Source organism: Scatophagus argus, chromosome 7 (genome assembly GCF_020382885.2).
Source record: "Scatophagus argus isolate fScaArg1 chromosome 7, fScaArg1.pri, whole genome shotgun sequence".
Taxonomy (NCBI): Eukaryota; Metazoa; Chordata; class Actinopteri; family Scatophagidae; genus Scatophagus; species Scatophagus argus.
Genome location: NC_058499.1, coordinates 25,027,523 through 25,049,962, shown reverse-complemented (window position 1 = coordinate 25,049,962; position 22,440 = coordinate 25,027,523). Strand labels below are relative to the sequence as shown.

Sequence of the window (22,440 nt, the reverse complement as noted above, 5' to 3'; positions counted from 1 at the left end):
TGTCTTGAGTCTACTGTAAGAGCAGACCTGATTGAAAAAAAAAGGTCCATGTAACAGCAGTCCAGCATCTACTTGTGAGGTGGTCCAGATTCTACTAAAATTAGTAGTCCTTGAGTAAGATTAGAGTAATGTAAACGGTTGGTCTACAAAGGCAGCAAAAGAAGGACGAGGTGGTCCTCGGTCTACTGAAGTAACACTCCTGGCTCTACTAAATAAGTAATCCTGTATCTGACAGAGCAGAATTCCTGGGTCTTTTGAAGAGGTGGTCCTGGGTCTGATGGAGAAGCGATCCTAGGTCTGTTGCTCTTGTGTCTACTACCATAGAAGTGAACCTGCACCCACTGAAGCAGGGGCCACCTACCAGGGTTTAAAAAAAGAAGCGATCTTAGGTCTACTGGAACAGCAGACAGCTAATGAAGAGGTGGGGCTGCTGGGACCGTTTCCAGAAGCGGGAAAAATAATAACTGGATGGAAAAAAAGTAATTGTCTTTTCTGGTCCGTTGGTAGAAATAACCCTTTCTTTCTCTTTGTCTCTGAACTCAGCACAGCAAGGCAGAAGCATGCTTCTCTCTCAGAGAAATCCAGTGAATGTCCTTGGTGCCCTCTTTCTCTCCTTTTCCAAGACAGGAACAGCTGCTCCTCTGATCGATCAAACAACCATTAACAACCACTCCCTCTCCTCTCAAGAGAGCGGACACTATGTTAGAGGTGATTTTGAATTTTCATTCCTACCAAGTCAAAATGCAGTTACAGTATGGTTTTAAAAAAAACAGAATAGTATAAAGTTTAATTATCTAACATCACAACAAAAGTGTACAAAGAACAGGTACAGTTTCAGTGACTGTCCTGCAATAGCTGTATAATCGCTATAATTTGTTTTAAATGAGTGAGTAGTTGTCATGACAGTTACAAAAAGTGTTGATGTTATTTTTACGGTAGTTAAAGCTGGGGTTGGTAATTTACTTCAGAAACATTTTGTTAGAGCCAAAGAATGAATGAGTGAGTGTGAGAGTGTGTGGTTGTTTGTCTTTGTGTGTCAGCCCTGCGACTGACTGGCGACCAGTCCAGGGTGTACCCCGCCTCTCGCCCGTAGTCAGCTGGGATAGGCTCCAGCTCCCCCGTGACCCTGACGGATAAGCGGTACAGAAAATGGATGGATGGGTGGAAAGAATGAATGAACTACAGTGACATATTCTCAATCGACGGTTAACCCAGTGACAATGCACACACCCACAGCAGTGAGCAGTAACTGGTACAGGTTTATTCACCCCAAACAACCAGAATATGTAAGCTAAGCTTACATATAAGCTGTAAGCTAATGAGCACCAGCAAGCACCAAGGGTGTTTGCTGACTGTTGTCAGAGGCTGAATTAGACACAGTCACCAGAGAATTCACCAGTTTTTGTGTCTTTTCTTTTCTCCCTCTCCTGTTCATTCTCCTCCATTCTGCATTCAAACAGGATTTAAAGTGGATTTCTGCACCTCTGTGGCATGCTGCTGCAGATGGGTTGAGAAACAAGAGTGAGGATAAATCCACTTTCTAATCCCAAAGGTTTAAAAAAATAAATTCTGTGACCTCCTCCCACTGTGCTCTGTTAGTACAGTTAATCATACAACAATCTATATTATTTGTCTGATATTTACATGAAAAAGTCTCTAAAAGAAACAATTGTGCTGTTGGGCACTGTAACGTGGCAGTCTATGGTCACTGACTCACTTTTAGAGCCAGACTTAAGTGGCAATTTAGGAAGCATGAAGGGAGGGAGGAGAGATTTCTTTCACTTGGATACTTTCAAAAGGGAGGTTCTCTCTTATGAAAGCCTTCATTAGGAGTTTGATAAGGTAAAAAGAGTTTGGTCTAGTCTAGAAAGTGTCATGAGACAACTGTTGTTGTAATTTGGCACCATATAAATAAACTGAACTGAATTGAATTGATAACAGAGAGGTAGAGGGGTAGATGAAACACATATGAAAGATGAAAGTGACATATTTTGTCATTGGAGGGAACTCACTCCAACGAAATTCGTGCTCTGCATTTAACCCACCCAAGTGACGTGCACACACACACAACAAACCCGGGGCAGTGGGCGACCGCGTGCAGCGCCCGGGGAGCAGTGGGGGTTAGGTACCTTGCTCAAGGGTACCTCAGCCATGGACACCGGTACGGGGAATCGAACCAGCGATCCACCGGTTACGGGTCCGACACCCTAACCGCTGATCCACGACTGGAGGTTGTGCAGGCTAAGTAACACAGGATGACCATCAGATCTAACCTGAGCATACAGAATTTTTTTTTTTACAATTTTTTATTTTCCTTTCTATTTCAAATATGTGCTTGGACCTCACACAAATATATTTGTTGAATGAAATGAGCATGTTATGAATACATTAACAATGAGGAATTGAGGAGTTCAGTTGAGTGTCCAGTTCAGATTGGCGCAGGTTAAATTTAAATCGAGATGCACTTTTGGATCTGAGTTGGACGATAAAAATGGCTGTTACCACACACAGTACCCCACCCTGCCTCATCACTGTTCTATTCTGATGGTATCGAGTAACACAAGAGCAGGTTGGACTGCAGCAGAGTTGTCATATTCTTTACAAATCATCGGAGAAGGACGCAGCTACAAAGCTCTGATGCACTGGAACACTGTGGAAAGAGGGAGAGATTAATGGAAAAAAGGACAAAGAGAACGAAGGAGAGAAGGTGCCAAGAGGGGAGGGAAAAATGCAAAATGAAAAACAATGAAAAGAAACACTGTATTTGAGCTAAGTAAATTACTGAAGACTATGTTACACAATTATATTCATACATTTAATTTTTGATTAAATTTATTTATAAAGAAGCCCTGAGAGGTAAGCGAGGAAAATAATAGCATTCTGATCTGTACACAGTAACTGTACACAGTACTTTCATTATATCCAGAACGGAATCAAAATCATAAATCTGCATTGAGAAGTTTATGACTGAATTATTTTTCCCTTTCTGAAAGTGAATACAGAAACACAAAGCACACCATAAACTCCCAGTGCGATCACAAATCCTTCAGCAATTTTAATGAAAATAAACTCTTTTTGTACAATACAAAACAAATAAATATCCATGTAGCCCACAGTTCTCACACATCCAGCCCTGCAGAGCATCATATTGTTGTTAGTTGGAATGTACAGCAAAACACAAGCATCAGGGCTTGTGTTGTGTTCAGGATAAGTGGGAACTGTGAACTTTCCTAACTTAAGGCAGTTTAGCCCTGAGAGGCTGAACTGGTTGATCTGTCCTTTCACCTTGTTAGGATTTGAACTTCACAGTTCCCATTTGTCTTAAACACCAACAGTATCAGATCTGCACAGACTGTTAGTTGTGTCTCTTTGATCCCCTTTCGGGGAAACTTCGACCCATTCAGGCAAGACTGAGGGGGTTTCACAAAGTCAAACTGGCTGGTTTACGGGTGTAGTACAAATTCAAAATCATCTCCTGTTTTATGTGATTTGAGGCTAATTAAATTCACTAACTGAAATGATTAGTCAATGAATCAGCTGGTTGACTGACAGAAATTACCTGCATTTTTATGAAGCAAAAATGCCAAACAAATCTGCTAGTTCTGGCTTCAGATTCACTCTTCCCTCAGGGAATTTAAAGAACACACAGGCAGAAAGACAAGTGATGATAGACAGATTTCACCATTTTGTAACATTTTATAGAATGATTATCCATCAGTTTAGAAAATAATCATCAGGTCATTCGATTGCATGTGCAGAATTTGCTGTGTCTACTCCCCTCTAGTGGATACCTTTGGTAAGACACAACCAGGAAGTCTTTGTGAAGCCCCCTTTAAACACACCATGAGTAAAACAGAGAGGTTATGGTTTTACATACTTAATATACAAACTCTGATAAATACTGTGTATGGGGGAAAGAAACAATTTTTTTTCTTTACAATTATTCCACACAAACAGCATTTTTAACTGAGAAAAGAAAAATATGGCAAAAACATGTTATTTTGTTTTGTTTTCAGGTTAAAGCTGTACAGATGGCCATGCTTTGGCCTCCTATCCCTTCATAGATGTGAAATCCTCCTAAACACCTGTGATTTAGAGACAGAATATAAAAATTTTATGTTCCCTATCACTAACTCACATCTTCACTGCTAGCAAAAATATGTGGTATTTTCCAAAACAATCGCATCTTGAATTTACACATTAAAATGTATTTCAGTCATATTCTTTAGTGTGTTTTTGTGTTTCAGTATGGTAACACCAATAGAATGTGTTGAACAATCTATCTTCAGGGCCAACTGAACAGAATTACCCTCCATTTCCCTGGATAGATGACTGCCTCCTTTAGTGGGCCCAAAACATCCTCAACTGTACACTGAAAGGTGCTACAACATAAAATGAAGTTTAATACACTTTACTAAATCTGTCTTAAGCTCTTGTAGATTTCCTGTCAGTCTCTAAATGAGAAGAACAGTCAATTTTTGGCCTGGCCATTGCCAGGAATGAACTGGTGAATAAACCAGTTATTACCGTAAAATGTCACTATCTTCTTCCAAAAAGAGGGCATTCGTAGAAGCAGGTGGACGAGCAGAAAGGTGCTACTGCTGATGGCCACAATAAGTTGTATGGGTTTAATGTGGCGGGCACACTGTGTTGCTCCTTACGAGCCCTGTGTATGCCTCAGATGGAACTGCACAAGAGAAGATGACACTTTAAAAATACTTTGCTGGATTATGATTTCCTCCATTTCGTCAAATAAGAATTATTTGCAGCAACTCTGGACTAGTTCTGTTTAAATATCAAAATGGTTAATTTATTCTTTTATTAGGTACTCTTATTGAAACACTTGTAGCATTTCGTATTTACGACTAGAGTAAATGTGAGTAAAATGCCTTCATCCTGTTTCCCCATGTGCTTTGTGCATGCTTTTACACATTTATGTTGCCCACATAGCCAGAAATCTCAGAAACAATCAGCTATTGTCTGACATCGATGATTTAGTGTCTGATGACAGCAGTCAATGTGTCGGGGCTCCTGGTGTAGCCAGCAGATATCTGAGGCAAGCTCTACCATTGTTATTGGTTCAATTAGCAACCTGAGATGCAAGAATGGAGCTGGAGACCACTAATCTGAATGAACAGGTATGTGAATATAGATGAATTTAAATAAAGTTAAAAAAAAACTAAATCGTGGACCGATGATAGCCGATGGGTTCTGAGATTACATTATAGTCAATACATTCCACCTTTTTTGTCCACACAGGCCATTTACCTGAATGCAACCAAAGCCTGTTCAGAAGTCACTGGTCAATATTATTCAAAATACAAATAGAAAGCAGAACACTTCTGATACCAAAAACCTTGTCCCTTGCCTACATATCAGCATTCATGTGCAGATATATATTTATACTGATGACATCTCCAGAATGCTATCCAGTTGTCTGTAGTGGATGTTTGAGGACCATTCTTCTGAACTCCACCTGAAAGAGAAGTAGGAGCCATTTTAGCCAATCTGATAATCCAGGTTGTGAAATTACTGACAGAGAAACAGTGCATGTTACGTTACAGATACTGCATACACCCTCAGCTACCATGCCGACTTCAACGAGGTGTCTGATACACCATGTGACAGCTTTATTTAGATAGATTTATTTATTTACTTTACAAACTGAAAGACTACCTTAGTAGTTTGACAGTTTGGAAACAAACAATCAGCAGGGTTATTTAGCAAGCTACTATAGTACTCAGATCTTTCACGTAAGTACAAGTACAAATACCATAGTCTGAAAATACTAGTACAAGTAAAGGTAAAAGCAAAATTTCAGAATTGATAATGTTACTTGAGAAAATGTACTTAAAGTATTAAACATAAAAGTACTCATTATGCACGCTTTCATTGTGCTATTAGAGAATATTAAATTATTCTGTTTTTAATCACATAAAAACATGATCATTTCCAGGTTATAGTTTGTCAATGCTAAGCCAATTATAAATACCATCTACACTACTGGAGTTTAAGTTGCTTTTTAATGTTATAAATATCTAGTAACTCCAAGAAATAAAATAAATGTAATGGAGTACAATATTTACATCTGAAATGTAGTGGAGTACAAGTATGAAACAGCACAAAGTACAACCAGGTCAGAATTGTACTTTAGGTGTACTTAGTTACTTTCCACCACCGGTAGCTGGTGAGCTATCCAGTAACATGCTAGCTCTAGCCACCACAGTAGCCCACCAAGCTAGCTTCCATCCTGAACTGCTGCAGTTAGGAAGAAGCAAATTAACTTGGTATTTTTATTTACTGTCTCAGTTATGAAAAGGGAAAAAAACAACTAGCTTTTTGAACCACTTTAATTTATCAACAAGACAAAAAAAAAAATTAGCAAGCCAGCTTCTTGAACTATTTTAATTAAAATGACAAAAAAAATGTTAGGAAGTATGGTAACAGTTTCCTCCATCCCAACACCAAGGCAATGTTGCCATATGTCTCAAACATGCTCTCTAGAAAATGTATTATACATTACATGAATTCTTATTTTATTTTTTCTAGACTGTCACTGTTAACAAAGATACTGTGCATTGTACCTGATATCACTGCTGACTTCCAGCTGCCTGTCCTGAAGTCTCCTCCTCCATTCTCTCATCATCCTGCTCAGCGTCCTCCTCCATCCTCTCATCCTCTCCTACTTCCTCCCTCTCGTCCTCCTCTGATCTCCTGTCTCCCTCCCTGGCTGCAGGAGTGCAGCTCTGTCGCCCCCGTTGCCTTTGGCTGCGCCGGACTTTGCGGGCGAGACCTTTCCTCCTCTGCCCCAGAGAGGATGCCTGAGTTGGGGTTGGGGTTGTGGCTGGACTGAGGGATGAGGATGAGGTGAGACATGAGGAGGAAGGGGAGGAGGGTTTGGACCTTGACACGGGGCTCTGCGCTGAGAAGGGAGGAGCTGATGTAGATGTTATGGCTGCAGAAGGCTGTGAGCGTGAGCATGAGGAGGTGGTCTGGGACAGGTAATTGTCTGCTGTGTCCTCCAGGTCAGGTTGTGGAGCATAGGTGGATGATGGACAGACTGTGGATGAATCAGGAGCTGTAGAGCAGCCAGCTGCTTCGCTGTCAGCAGGCCCTCTGGGAGGTGAGTCTATGAAAATGAGAGAAAAGTGAGGAAACTGTAAACTGTACACTAAGTGTTAATCATGGTGACATGTTGTAGATCCGTGACGGGGAAATAAGAATCTTGCTTCCGTGTTTCCTCGTACCAGGGCCGCTGCTGGTCTGGGACTCATCAGTCATTGGTGGCTCTGCCTCTTCTTGGATTGTTGGTACCGATGCTAATAGACCTGACACACACACACATACACATTGTTTTTGGATATTCCAAATTGAAAGTAACTAAACAACCATGATCTTACTCAAGGCATTATTTAATTTCAAAACCTTTTGCCTACTGAAAGTACTTGCATGTAGCCTGCAGGCCCACATGCACAAGACATCAACAAGATTTCCATTTGATGAAAGGATGGAGCCATAAAAACAGTGTGAGTTTAGAATATTTCACTCAGCTTTAACGTCATACAGCCATGAAGCCTAATGAAGAGCTGGAACAGGCCTATGCATACATATGAGATACTGTCAGACGGACTGTTGTTTATATTAAGATGAGCAGAGTGTGCATTTTATCTGACTAAACAGGAGAAAACCCACACTTTCCAGACTTACAGTATTTGTGGTAACTTAAATAATGTTCTAGTTTACACACTTAACAGCACAGAGATCACTAATATCCTCACTGAAGTTCAGTCAGTGACTGGTATACATGCTAGCAATTTAGTATACGCTCTCCTTTTTATATGCACTGGCAATGTTAAGTGTCATCGTTTGACTTACTGAGTCCTCTGTAATGGGAGAGCTGCTGGTAAACTTGTTTCATTCTCTCAATGTTGAGCCTGCTGCCCTCTGCATGGTTTATCATAGGTTTGGGGTAATCCACTCCCACTACACAGTTGGCTGCCTTCTGGACCGACTCCGGGGCATTCCAAGGCTCATAGATATACCGGTTTGGGTAGTCCTTCAAGATGGGGATGTAATGCCTGCAGGTAATTTGGAGAGAAAATTTCTAAACATTTGAACTTTTATCATATTTCCCACTGACATTTACAAGCACATCCTTTCTGATCACACAGAGCAGACATCTGTGAGTTTGCAAAGGTTTAATATGAAAAGTTATGTGATATGCTAGCAAATACTGTAGGAGTACCAGTATAAAGTCTACCTGATGTAGTCTCCTGAAGGGTCAGTTCTCCTCCCAAAGCCAACAGGACAATAGCAGTGGAAGAACTGCTGGAAGAAGGCACTGCAAGACAGCCACATCCAGCTGCCAGCATTTACACTCCAATCCGCATCCAGGAGCAGCTCCTCAAACACCTGCAGGAGTACATGGGCATAAAATGCTTCATGGTGTATACTATCAAGTGAACTTAGCACAAAAAGCTACGTTTACATGTTCTCCACCTGTCACACATCAGGTTTGTGTTTGAGACTGCATTTCTGTCCTACCTTCATGCCGCTCTCCCAGCTGATCCACAGGTCTCCCCTGGTGAGGAAACAGGCCACAGCATGTCGGGCCAGGTGGTGGATCCAGCCCTCTTGCCTCAGCTGGGTCATGATGGCGTCAATCCAAGGAAAACCAGTCCGACCCTCAGCCCACTTGGCCAGTGCCTCTGGGTTCTGATCCCAGGGGATCTGAAGACACGAGACACACAAGGGAAATGGTAACTAACTGTAGCAGTAACAGTAACTCTTCTTTCTCTCTACAGGAGACAAATCCTTGATCTCAGTAAGTCTCAGTAACTCTGGTTATTTTGTTCTTAAAACAATCAGTGGTTACATGTCTGTTTATTCTATATCAAACGATGACGCTATAAACAACATATGTTATAAAAGGTATAAATTTGTCCTGAAATGTGGATTTCGACTATACCTGTTGACCGTTAGAGCAGGCTTTGAAGTCAAACCTCTCCACCAAGGTCCAAAATTAACACGCACCAAAATTCAGGTAGAGTACAATAACTTCATGGTGCTTTCAAGTGCACCTTGTAAGCTCTGAAATCTATACTCAAATGGCCATTAAAATCTAAAATCATAACAATGTCCTATCTAATTCTTCATAGGCAGTTTTAAATATTCTATTATATATTTATTATACATAATATTTGGGCTGGTGAGCCCAAAAGTTACTGTACCAAAAGTTTTGTCACTGCTCAGTTAAGAGTATAGTAAGAATTGCCATGCTATGTTAAAATTTTAAGGAAAATGAATATACTGTGATATATACTGTAGTTACGTCCATGCTTCAGAGGCCATACTGCCCAGCCTTACTCTACACTGGGTTAGTGTGCTTTGACATCAGTGCTCATTATTATGAATAGTATAATATTAGAATACTCTTGAGTTACTTTAGCAGTAAGGTATTTCTGGCCTTTTTCTCATATTATGCTATCTACACATTTACCTTAAAAAGTCTGCAATCTGAAGGCCAATGTTTCCAATACACTGTAGGCGGTTGCAGTTCTTTGCATACAGTAAACTACAAGTGTATTACATTTGTCACATATTCAAATACAGTTAACAGATGCTCCACCGCTGTGCTTGACAAGCTGTTACCCTTCACATAAAATGTCTATTTTAACATCTGACTCACAAACACTCTTATGTAAGACAGCTGCCGGCACCCTGTCCACAGTCCGTCTCTCATTATTATTTCACCTGAAATAATAATGAGAGACGTTTTATTCAAAATGAAATAAATAAATATGGCTATGAAATAAAACTCTACAAAATCTTCAGTGCACGCCAAAACGATGTGCCCTGACAAGCCATGTTGATCAGTTTCAGCAGCTAAAGTCAGCATGCTATCTCTCACGGCTCTCCATAAAATAAAGATTGTTCACGTTGAGTTTCCTCAACGTGATGTGTCAGCCTCTTCCTTTGAACAGAGTGGTAGGAAGACCCACCTGGACACAGATAGGGTTTCCTTCCATACGGTCAAAGTTTGGGTTGTTGGTGGCAGCTGTGTAGAAAAATTCCCTCCATAACAACTGGCCAAAAAGTGACAAAGGAGGACTGCAACGCTTACGGAGCTGATGGAGAGAACAATAGAGAGAGAGAAGGAAAGAACAACACAGGAGAGAAAAGATGACTGCGACTCCAAATTTGTCACAGAGATTACTGATTTAGTATAATTGTTAAAACAGAGCAAGTAGGCACCAGTGTGTTTGTGGAGCCTTAACTGATATTTGAGATTGAGTGGCAGGTATCCACAGTACCTTCATGTAGAGCTCTCTGAGGTTGTAGTACAAAACCCTACAGGACAGACAGCCGAAGCGTAGGTAAGGGCTGAGGCCAGTAGGACTGGCATACAGGGAGCAAGTGTTCACCCGAGGGTGCTCAAAGTTGGTCACCCACACCTACAAAACAGACAGACACAGAGCACTGTGATCATCCCAGATACCATCACTTATATTAACAACAAACAAACAAACAAACAAAAAACAGTCAAGTAAAATGTCCAGAGTCAAGCCAAGAGAAAGAGCATTTATCTTAAGAGGAAACTCAAAGCTGCACATCACTGAGTATGACTCTGCTGTTGGACACGTAGAGGTGTGGCAAACATCAAAACTCACAGTTCAAATCATATGGCTCATACCGATCACTTGTCAGATTGGGGATAAAAGGGTTAGGGGTAAATTCATTTAAGAGCGTCCCACCCACAGCACCATCTGATAGGCTACATATCATGAGAAAAAGCCTATCAACACTAAAGACTCCAGTGCCACTGAGGCTGGAGCTGCTCTGTTGAGTGAGCAGAGCGAATTGTCAAAGGGAAGGCAGCAAATATTGGCAAATTTAAAATAAACATCACAATCTTCTGATCTACTTCTACGATGACAGACATGCCCGGTTTCCCAATTACATCACTGAAATTTTGAGCTGCGTATTTACATTATCCCCAATTGTTGTAACAATGTTGCACTCAGAGTAATCCATAATTTTAGTCCAGGTAACAGTGAGTTTCATTTAGTCACCTGTTGCCATTAATCACACACCATGTGTCAACAAAACTGTGTCAATTACACACATATAACGGACTCATATTAGTGTGGATCAGACTTGTTAAAGGGTTTACCTTTTTGTCCAGATGTTTATTTAGTCTGTCCAAGGCCTCTGACTCCCCTCCCCGCCAAACAGCTGGAGGTAAACCCTCTGTCCTGAAACCTGAACACATATTCACATGGAGACGAGCTCAAATGCAAAGCAGGTACTATAGGATGAAGCAAACTTTGCTCAAGTGATACTGTTCTTTAGTACATGGAAGAAATATGCTAAACTCCATTGAATAACGTGCTATTTCAATGTGACTGTCAGTCACACTGTTTAAATAATGTTAGAACTACGTTCCATTTTTAGCATGTTTTTATGTTGATTGGCAGAGTTTAAAAGTATTAACATCTTGAAGTAAGTATTGTTGAATATTTACATTATTAACACTGTGCAAAAGCAATGTATATGTCCTTCACAGGGTAGAACTCTCTTATACCCATTATTAATAATAATTAAATGCTTGAGCTCTAGTAAAACAAGTTCCTGATGGTCGAACACATCATTTACATTATACAATGTTTAAAACACCTAGAAATGTTTTTTTTTTCATTTCCAAACAAGTTAACACACTGAAAAGCGACAGGAATGACGCACAGGGCCCTGACACACCAAGCTAATGGTCAGCAGCCGGCCACTGCAGACTGATGCCATCCAGCACCATTAGCACTAGTTGCCAGCTTTTTGAAAAGTTGAACATGTTGAATTGGTGGCGTAGCCTATCAGTGACAGAAATCACTGAACAGCTAAGCAAGTCAGTTCATGAGAAGAGACACAGAAGTGAGGAAAGGAAGCAAACAACAGCCATCTGCAATGAAGCAACTGAGGACCGTATGAAACCATCTGAGTGGTGAAGTGAGAGTAGAGGCAAATGAATTATCATAACAATGGTTTGTATGTCCACATTTCTCAATTTTCAAATCATAGATACAGTCACCCCCTACTGCACCTGTATAGAGAGCTATTTCATGTCACACAGGTGAGACAGGTGCAAAATGTAGGTGCTAATAGGCCATCTGCCTTAATCTTTGCAGTGTGTTCAAGTGCAACCTTCTGTTCCAGACAAAAGCAACATAAGGTGACAGAACATTTGTTGTCAATACTTGGTGCCAGTTTGGTGTGTTAGGGGCTAAAGACCGCATGTTAGGCACTGTATGCAGGACACCGAGTGCTCAGCTACATGCAGTGTGGAATCATTTATCAAATCAAAGTTAACAATAATTAAGAAATGCAATTACATCCACTCTCCTAGTTGTCCCTCAGTAAACCCAGACAACACAGTATTCTGAGTATAGCTGTCATATTAAAATCTAAACATACCTAGTTCTTCCAGTGAAGGTATACTGTACAGCTGGTCATGGTTGTCAGCTATTTTAGTTTGACATTTGTCCATCTGCTGCTTGGTGATGGGAGGCAGTGGTCTCCTAGGCAACTCCAGTCTACTTACAATGGTCTGAAACCGCTTAAAGGTCAGAGGAGGACTGTTGTTGTTCATCTCTATTATCCTGTGACAAATCCAAAAAAAAGGATAGAAAAGTACAGTTTATGTAACAGGTCTTATCAGTGGCAACGTTCTGTTGATATATTCAAATATAAACATGCACAAGAAAGTAAAAATTATTATATCAAGGTAGAAGTTGGACTAAACATTTGAAATGATGTCTGTGGTACAAATGCATTATAAGCTGTTAACATAAGCTTCAAGTCAAAACGATAGTTTGAATCCATCTTGAACGCACATTACACTGCACATCATAGTGGGATAAGGTTCTGAAGGTAGAGATATGTTCTTAGATGCTCAGAGGATGAATCTCAAAGTCTCCTGACTTTGCTTGTAGTTGACATTTGAGGTTGACATTTGTGGGTTTGAGTGAAAAATGTCTCATGACGTTGACATCCGGTTCAGACATTCATGCCATTCATGCATGGCTTCAGACTCTTATGTCTTGTTTCTAACTCAGATTTCCCTGTGCTTTCTATCCTCTTAAGAAAAAAAAATGCAACCAAGAGGGTTGGGTAGGCTGAAGATTTTGCTGGTCTGGCCTGTAAGTTTCAACGGGTTTGATTTTATGCAAAAACACCTGCAACTGTCAGGTAGAGAGATCTAGCAGAGTGCGACTAACAGTTAGTGAGCAGGAGCTCTGAGCTCTGATAGGCCAATATCATAGTGCCACTTGGCTGTGCTGTGCTAGAGTTGAGAGTTGTGCACACAGTGTACTAAATGACTCTGACCAACATCCACAACTGAGAACGGTCATCAGTAATGAGTTAGCGCAGGTTATTCTTTCTATGTTATGTGCTATAATACCAAAACATCCTAAAAGACCCTTAGCATTTCAGTAGACCAGATAAGACAAAGATTATCTTATCTTATTATCTTATCTTTTAATGTGAAACATTTGCAGGGACATGTTGTGGTAAACTCAGTGCGCTCCCAAATACACGTGACATGCAGCTACAGCCATCTTGTTTTATTTATTATTTAGAGGTTACATTTTGGAAGAGGAGAGGTTAAAATGAATGGTTGTTGTGAGAAATAAAAACACAATGTGTCACAGTTGTCCTGATGGATAGTGGAACTGCCAAACCCTCATTTATTGGTTCAATTGGAGTCAAGATTGACACCTAGTGGGCAAATTTGGTGTATCTGTCCAGTGTTTGCCTTAAAATCAAACATATCTGGGGAATAAAAAAAATAATCACTGAAGTACACCTTCACAAATAATTAGACTATTTTGGATTTCAACATTAATGCCTCCATTTCAGTGCAACCGACAGCAAAGCCATGTATTTACAGTTTCCATCTTATACAACTGCAGCGGTATCAACCTTGCAGAACACAAAAACTAAGCTTCCTCATTCCTAATCCACTCATACAGTATTCTTTCTCACACACCCAGGCCAGTCACATTCCAGTTCATTATGTAATACAGTGTTGGTCTGAATGCTCTCCATGAAGAGGGCAGGACGCAGCAATGGTTTTTAATGAGGAAAGGCCTTATTCCATATGTTCCGAGTCCCTGTTTCCACCGCACAGCTTGACTCAGCTCTGCTCAACTGACTTTTGGTACCAGGTACTTTTCTCTGTTTCGTTTTCTATTGTAGATAATAGCCCCTCGTCACATCACATTTGAAAGGGTGCCCATTTGTTGGAGCAATGAAATGAAAATGAAAATGAAAATTTTGTTTGAGGCAGCCAAAAGCAAAAAAAAGAAAAAAGAAACCTGCAACGTGAGTGCAGATAATAAGACGACTCGTGTCATGCAACCAAACAGTGGTAGGCAGTGTTTTTCATTCCACCTTTCATAATCATCTGAACTTGTTTGGAATTTCGATTGAGGTGACACCGCAAAAAAAGTACCGGGTGCTATCCACAACTTTTGATAACATACACCACAAAAGAGTGAGTAGAGTTGAATCGAGTTGGGCCTTACCATGCAGTGCAAACACAGCATTACTCATTCTACCACCTGGTCCCAAAGCATGGACAGGGGTGTAGCCTGCATGACATGCTCACTGGAGAGCTCTGCAGTATTTGATGCTGTAAGAAGAGGCTTAGATTGTTCAAATTTTGTTCAGCACCTTTCTGGATGTTCTGGACTATTGGTGATTTTCTACAATGACCGAAAAGCCTCAAACTGTATTTCAGCTGTATTCACTTGGAACGTGACACCCCGTTCTTTTACTTATTAAGCGCAGTCACACAAGAGTGGACAAATGATGAGGGATAAGTTTGCTGCACAAGCAAGAGCAAGTTAATGAATCTGTAGCACTTGATTAAACCCCGTCGTTAAGCATTCAGAGCACATTTGCCCTGCTTCTGTGCCATACAGTCAGTCCATTTCTTGCTGGATAAACAGGGTTCCAAGTTCCATTTATATCCTAGCAACAGTTCTCAGTCTTAAGGGATAATGCTATTGTACCTTTAGCACATTTAGCCCAAGTCATACCACCTTTACATTTCCAACTGGGGTTACTTTACTTTAAGAAAAGTCTAAGTGGAGCACAATTTTATATATATATTATATTATTATATTATATATATTTTATTATCTATATTTTAAACTTTATTTGAAAAATATTGTGTACATCATTGCTATTGCAAACATTCTTCAAAAGCAAAACCATATTTTAAATGCCACTGACACTTTGCACCCACAGCCCGCAGTCCTTGTAGGTTAATGCTCATACGCTGGTGCTGAATGCGGTTATGCATTGCTCTGGTTGAGTGGGACAGTATGTAGTACAGCCTACATACAATCTTATTTTCAAAATACTGCTCAACCATACTGGTTTTACAAGATGTCTTCTTTGTACCACTTTCTACCACACTAGAACAACTTGACTCATTTCTGGTGCCAATCAGCAAGAGTATCAACAGGTATGTGTCATTACTTTGTGACAACCTATTATCAGTGCAACATCTCAAGACATCCTTGACCAGAATACCAACAGTTCACTCTGCCCTACCTTATTTAAATGAACTCCCACCTGTGCACTTAGCACCAACATATCACACAGATGTGAAAAGCAAAATTCAAGGTCAAGAATTCTTGAAGAACTGCTCACAACAGTTGCTGAATTACCCACTAATGACCTTATTCCTTTGTCAAGGGCTACAATTTTAGCAGCTAAAAATCTGCTAAAATTAAAAATGTTGTAAAGGGTTTTGAACTGAAGTAAATGAACTATACGCAGGTGTGACTGACGTCAGTGTTGATCAGCCCAAGTTTAACACATTTAAAAATGAATTGTGTGTGTATGTTACAAACCTATCCAGGTTATAGAGAGTGTGTGAGTTTCTGACAATGGTTTCCACTCCAAACTCTTGAGCCATCTTGATGATGGCCCCATCCCTCTCCTTCCCATAAGGCTCTGGGTCATACTCAAATGTCAGCCGGGTCACTTTCCACTCCTTCAGGGAGGCACACCAAGAAAGAGAGGGGGAGGGGGAGGGAGAGGGCGAGAGAAAGAACAAACAAAAGGAAAGAGGGACAGAGAAAATTTGTTAGCAAGGCAGTGAGACAAACGCAGACTGTGTAGCATTTACAAGAACATTCCAACATCAAACAACATTGATGGTGGTACCATTCAAGTGTTCACATGGCTCTCAGCGTGTGCTTCCTGTGATCCAGCTCATCAAGGTGCACTTTTGTACAATGCAAGCAAACCAGGATGCAGTTTATACAATGCATCTAATCAAGCTGCAGTTTTGAACACAGTAATTACCGACAATTTGAACACAGTTTTTTTTCTCACCTGTAGTTTGGTTGATCCAGACAAAAGAACATAATGACATCTTGACAAGTTTATTTATGGTCTGTTGAATGTTCACACTGACAGGAACCAACCAAGAGGTGTATAAAGTCATATGCCACCCCAAATTTCACTGCACACAATGAAAACTTTGGGATGAGACAAATAAATCTTTAAATCTTGAATGCAGACCGTAGAGACTATATTTAACTCATTTATACGTCAGTCTGGCAACCATACAATGTTTAAGCTTTTGAATTCATGCTGAAATCCCGTATTTGTCATGATTAAAATCCTATGGTTGATTTGTATTCTCTTTCAAATTAGATGTATCCGATGTAAAAAATTTTCATGGACCGATATAACGAAATCTGTCGCTCACTAGATGTCACACCTGACTCAGAAGCCGCTCCTTCTGAGCCCAATAACGAGAGTAGCAGCACCACAAACTCTAAGGACAACTATGATACACCCTGTCTTTATTTTTCAGCAACAACCACTCAACTTCATCTTTCTTCTTCTGACGTTTAACACCAAAATAATCTAATCAAAATAATAAAGAAATACTTCATCTTAGTGCAACTCGAAATAAGCTGACAGTAGCTACATTTCAAGTGGATATGGGTGGGAGATCGCAAATCAGTGAATCATAGAGATAGTAATATTAACATTCTCTTACTTTAGAGTGTTTTCCACACAGACTTTAGTTGGGCAGGCCACCCAGGTAATAAACAACAAGTATATTTGGCAACCCATTTTAGCACTTATTGTGAATTTTTTGATCCATCTAAGAGAACAACAATCAATTAATTGCTGAACAATCTCTTAACTCAACAAAATCCCCTTGTCCAGCAGTCCAGCTAATTAGATGCGTGCTGCTAGCTCTACCCACCTACATCCGTGCAAAACCAGAAACCTCACACTCCTATTTTAAACCACAAAAAAGCACCAGATTGCACTGGAAGTAGGCCGAGACCCTACTTTTCTAGTTGTCTCAGTTCTTCATCCTTATTATCTGCCCTAATTTATTTAGCATGTTATGTGTTAGAGTTGAAAATCTAACACATGACAACAGTACAAATAAGATCAAGTAGTGGGACAGGTTGGAGGAGAAAAGGGGGTTTAAAACCAAATAATTTCTGATTCATTCTGATTAAACTTTACAGTAGTACATTTGACTCTCTTGTATGACAAAATGGTCAGAGCTACTCTAGCTATTCCCCTATTTGGCTAGAATGAAAAGTTGCAGACCATTGGGTTTCCAGGGTATATAATGGAAAACCAACAGTGTGTTATGTAACGGGTGTTGTGTAGAGATGGCGAGGGGTTGAATTGCTCCTCCCTGCCGTGTACTAAATCCCCACAGGGAATCTGCTCATAAACGTTAACACAGCCTGCATCTGCTCTAATATTGCTCAGTGCAGTGTCACCACGCAAACTATAACAGTATGTAAAGTGTGTACTGCATGTACTTGGTTTAAACACGCATAGCCAGATACCAGCCATACCAGATAACTATGTGCTCAGTAACTAATACTACAATATTCCTATTAGGCATTTTAATAAAATGTTATAATAATTGGTTTATAGCCTAAAACATGTTTTGTGAAGTCACTGTGACCTTGATTTTTGCTAACAAAATTCTTGCCAAATGTGAAGAAATTCCCTGGAGGCATTATCGAAAATGTCCATCAAGATTTTAAAAAGTAGCCTAGTAGCCTAGGCCATTCAATGCATTAGACTGGCAGATATTTTTATTACAAAAATGCACAAGACAACGTGAACAACAGTGATGAACCTGCAGAGCAACATCACCAAACTGTCCAGCCCCCAACTTAATTGTTTTGCTCAACTCTCAATCTTGTTTTTTTTTTAGCTACAGCTGGCAGATATTTTCAGATACAAAACAAAAACAAAAACAAAAACAAACAAAAAAAAAAACCTCAATAAACCCACTACCTGCTCAGGTGACAACAGACACCTGACACAGGTGACACAATTGGAGACTAGCTGGTTAACATTTTGGAGCTTTTAACGGAGCAACAGTCACATACTACCCTCACGATTTGGCAGAGAGAAACAGTTCGAAGGAAGAGGACAGGATCTGACGGTCCAGGTGGTCAGAAACAGAACTGAAGAGGAAGGATAACATTGCTTCATATCTGTAGGATGTGTAAGTGAGCACAAGTTGACCTTATGAGCAAGTGGTTATAGGTCTGTGTTGTGGTTACAACTTGTTTCTGCTTCTCCCAGGTCCACCAAGCTAACTTTTGAGATTTTTCAAGACCTTTTCAATGCCTTGTACAATGCAATTTAATCCCTGTTTCACTGTCATACTGGCCAAAATCTGAAAGTATAACAGAAAACCCATTAGAGACAATATGAGCTAGAATTATTTATCATTAAGTCACATTTTTTTCAGTACTACCCAGTCCAGCAGTATATGACAATAAAGGAATCTAAACCTGAAACTAAATGAGTGGGGAAAATGGCTGGATGGATGGGATGGATGAATTACGAGATTGAAATGATGATGTTCTTCATAGTTTTTCAGAAAATCAACATTTGGCAGTGTGATAATAAGCTTCTTAGTTATGGTAGCTAACAATGATAAGTGTTTCCTACTGTTCTGATTTTCGGTTCCAGCTTCCGTGCGGACTAAAAATCCACAAAAAAGGATTGAACAGAATGCTGCAGCACAATCCTCCACTGAAATAATCCCTGTTTTCAGTTCATAGTTCTTTAACATCTCCTGACAGTCCACACCTGAATACAAAATGAAACATTTTGAAAAACTTTTTGAGACCTACAGTTATTAGGGATGTACATAAGTACCCAATTTGGATGTTAGTATTTGTCCAATTTAAAGGGTAATCTCATTTTTTTTCTCATTTTCAGATCATATATGTAAAAGTAAATTACATTTACAAAATGTACATTTTTAGACAATGCACAGTGACAGTAAGATCTCTGCTAGATAACGTTCAGTGTTTTTAGTCCAACATCATGGAATCTAATGTTAGAGGAAGAATAATGATACCAACCTGGCTTATTACTTGCTCGTTGTTACAGTACACAACATCGTAACCATAATAATTCAATAAATTACTTAAATGTGGAAATTACTTAAAATGTCCATCTCTAACAGTTGCCATGTTGGCTGTAATCTTATCTGGAAATTTATATGACTTTCAATACACTCTCTACTTGATTTTTTTTGCTCTCTCAGCAAGAGTTAACATTTCAGACTGCCATAATATCCATATTAAAAGCAGGGTAATGTTCCTTAAACCATTCAAACAGTGGATGCTCACGCCAGGCAAAGGCCCGTTTGCTGTTGTTCTGAGTGGCTAGTCAGCAGAAACCAAATGATCAAGATTTAAGGCTTTGTTTCAAAAATATCTCAGCCTGGATTTGCGTGGTTCTTTTGGTCAGGTGTCCGCATGGCGTAAGCTCTGGTCTGCAACAGACATGGAGAGAAAAGGAGGTAGACAGGAATACAGACCTTTAAAAGCCTTGGGAATACATCTGTGGGCTGTCCTTTGACTACAAACAATCGTGAATTGAGCTTCTTCAGACTGCTGTCCAGGTCCTCCAGAGCCTCCAGCAAAAACCTACACACACACACACACACAAGGTAATGTAATTAGTGAGAAACATTACCCACTTACGAGACAGCAACGTGTATAGCTGTGATGGTAATAGCTGTTTGTCATCAAAGTAAAAGGATGGCACAACATTTCAGCCTTTCAGTCAGTGATGCAGCAGAAATACCACAAACACGTGTCAACCTAAACAAACAAAACCATCTCCATGGCTCACAATGGTGCTTTGACCCTTTAAGAAATCCAACCACCAATATTGATACAAATACTTAAGCCCAGAATGGTCCTTAATGTAATTTACCAAGTTTAATGGGAATCCACACCACTTGGCACTGATGTTAATACTAATATTACTACTACTACTGGATGTGACCACTTTCAGGATGAAGGAAATGCATTATTTAATACAGTCATTCATTTTTACACAAATATGCATTCATCAGTGTCGCTTTGCTTGTTGGAGGCAAAAGTAATCTTAAAACAGCAAAAACATATACAGAGGCTACTTTATGAATTCCGACCTACATAGAGCGCAATGCGGTGTGTGTATGTTTCACAAATGAAAAGTAGCTTTAATTAAAAGAAATTTAAAAAAACGCCGTTATCAAATAGTAATTTGCATGCATTATCATTATGATTGCATTATCATGACCCTCTTTACATTCAGTCCATCAAACTTCAGTGGGATAAGTTGGGCGACAGTCATCATAGTGGCTCAGTTTATTCGTTAAGTAGTTAGAATTTTTAAATAAAATTCAACAGTTGCTTATCGGTTCACCTATACGTTGACAATACCAATGGACAACACTGATTCGATAAGGAGGTGGACTTTTTCTAAGCGGTTATACCTTAACGATAACATAAAATTGTTTGTTTCTTCGGTGGTGCTTAGCACTGCAACCTCTCCATTTTAAGCTAGCGTTAGCTTACTGACGCGGTGTGGAGGCCCAAGCCTAAACTCCAAGCACTGGTATAAGGCAATGAATCATACAAATGGCGACTTGATAAACTGTGGTCACATGATACGTTATGTTCAACTAACATTTAATGGAACTTAAACGTGTCATAATTAAAATGAAGTTCCAAACCTCCATCGGTTGATTCCCACGTTAGCGGCTCCAGCAAACCACGGGTCCAGAATATAAACACATCGTAATGTGTCCGCTCCATTGAGGGCCTCCTGCAATGCCGGATTATCGTGCAGCCGCAGACCTTTGCGAAACCAGTGCACTGAATTCACCACCATGATTACTCCTTATTCCATCCTTAGAAAAGATTCCAGAGGAATCAGTCGAAATGAAAGCAAAAACCAGGCTGTCTGAAAGGCTACAACAGTGACAATTTCGAAGGCTCCCGAGAAAGTTCACTGCTGTCAAACGAAAATCAACACAGAGTGGGCGTGGACTGTATGCTGTGAGTGGTTACATGTTATTATCCTCGTATCTGTTCGCTGATTGGCAGACGATAAAACGTCATCATGAATTACAAAACCGAAGAACTTTGGTTTATTGGCTTTATTTGGTTGTTTGTTTGTTAGTTTTTCAATTTGTTGAAACAAATAAAATTAAAGATTTTTTTACCATAATGTGTACAGCATAAGTGGTTTATTTATAATGTGCACTTGAATGCATCTTGAAATTCCTGTTGCAGACATTCTCTTTAACAACAAAAGATGACCCATGACAAGCTGCACCAATGCTATGAAATGCCTCTCCTTCTCATTCCCACTGGGCATTTTTTTTGACATGAACACATTATGGAGGGCTATTGTTTGTCTTTGTTCATACGACACTAGATATAGTCAAAAATGTTTGTACCTTACCTTACCATTCCTTTTTATCTGCTAACTTAATGCGCTCAAGGGTGTATTGCTGAGACAGAGATGGTCTTTGGTGATTATAGAGGAGAAGAATCAGCCAGAATCTGTGCTGAAATTCACCTCTCCCATTGAGTAGACTCAGGGGTGTGGCAATGACATCATGGTGACACAGATACAGTAATACAGAGTCTATGAGGTGTACTTAAATGCATTGTGAAGTCCCTGTCTCTATGTGTTCTGACACAGAGACAAAAGCACAGGACAGAAGCAATGAGCATGCAAATGAATAGAAGAAGAACAGAAGAATCACTTTATTGGCAGTGTATATAAATTTGCATACACACACTGAATTCGTCTTCTGTATTTGACTCATCCTTAGTTGAACACACACATGCAACACCTGGCAAATTACATGAGGTGAAACACACACACTTGATGCAGCAGTGGGCAGCATCAAGCTCCCGGGGAGCATATTGGGGGTTAAGTGCCTTGCTCAAGGGCACATCAGCCTGCTAATGGAGGGGGAGGAGCATTTTTCACATTAATCACTCCACCACACCCAGATTTTTCCTGCCCGTCTGGTGAGGGAATCAAACCAGCGACCTTCCAATCACA

At 40.0% G+C, this 22,440-nt stretch overlaps 1 protein-coding gene across 1 annotated transcript; it reads right to left on the bottom strand.

Annotated features, from left to right (window-relative positions):
* Nucleotides 1–3,030: 3,030 nt before the first annotated feature.
* cry2 (cryptochrome circadian regulator 2) lies at nucleotides 3,031–21,422 on the bottom strand. Its single transcript, XM_046394425.1, has 13 exons — nucleotides 21,095–21,422; nucleotides 19,907–20,015; nucleotides 15,918–16,060; nucleotides 12,466–12,650; nucleotides 11,174–11,262; nucleotides 10,314–10,454; nucleotides 10,002–10,127; nucleotides 8,545–8,730; nucleotides 8,261–8,412; nucleotides 7,876–8,078; nucleotides 7,248–7,328; nucleotides 6,585–7,129; nucleotides 3,031–5,476 (listed from the first exon to the last, which is right to left on the bottom strand). Exons 1-12 carry the CDS (start codon nucleotides 21,250–21,252, stop codon nucleotides 6,591–6,593), a joined length of 2,112 nt encoding a protein of 703 aa, XP_046250381.1. The 5' UTR covers nucleotides 21,253–21,422; the 3' UTR covers nucleotides 3,031–5,476; nucleotides 6,585–6,590.
* Between the last annotated feature and the right edge of the window lie 1,018 nt (nucleotides 21,423–22,440).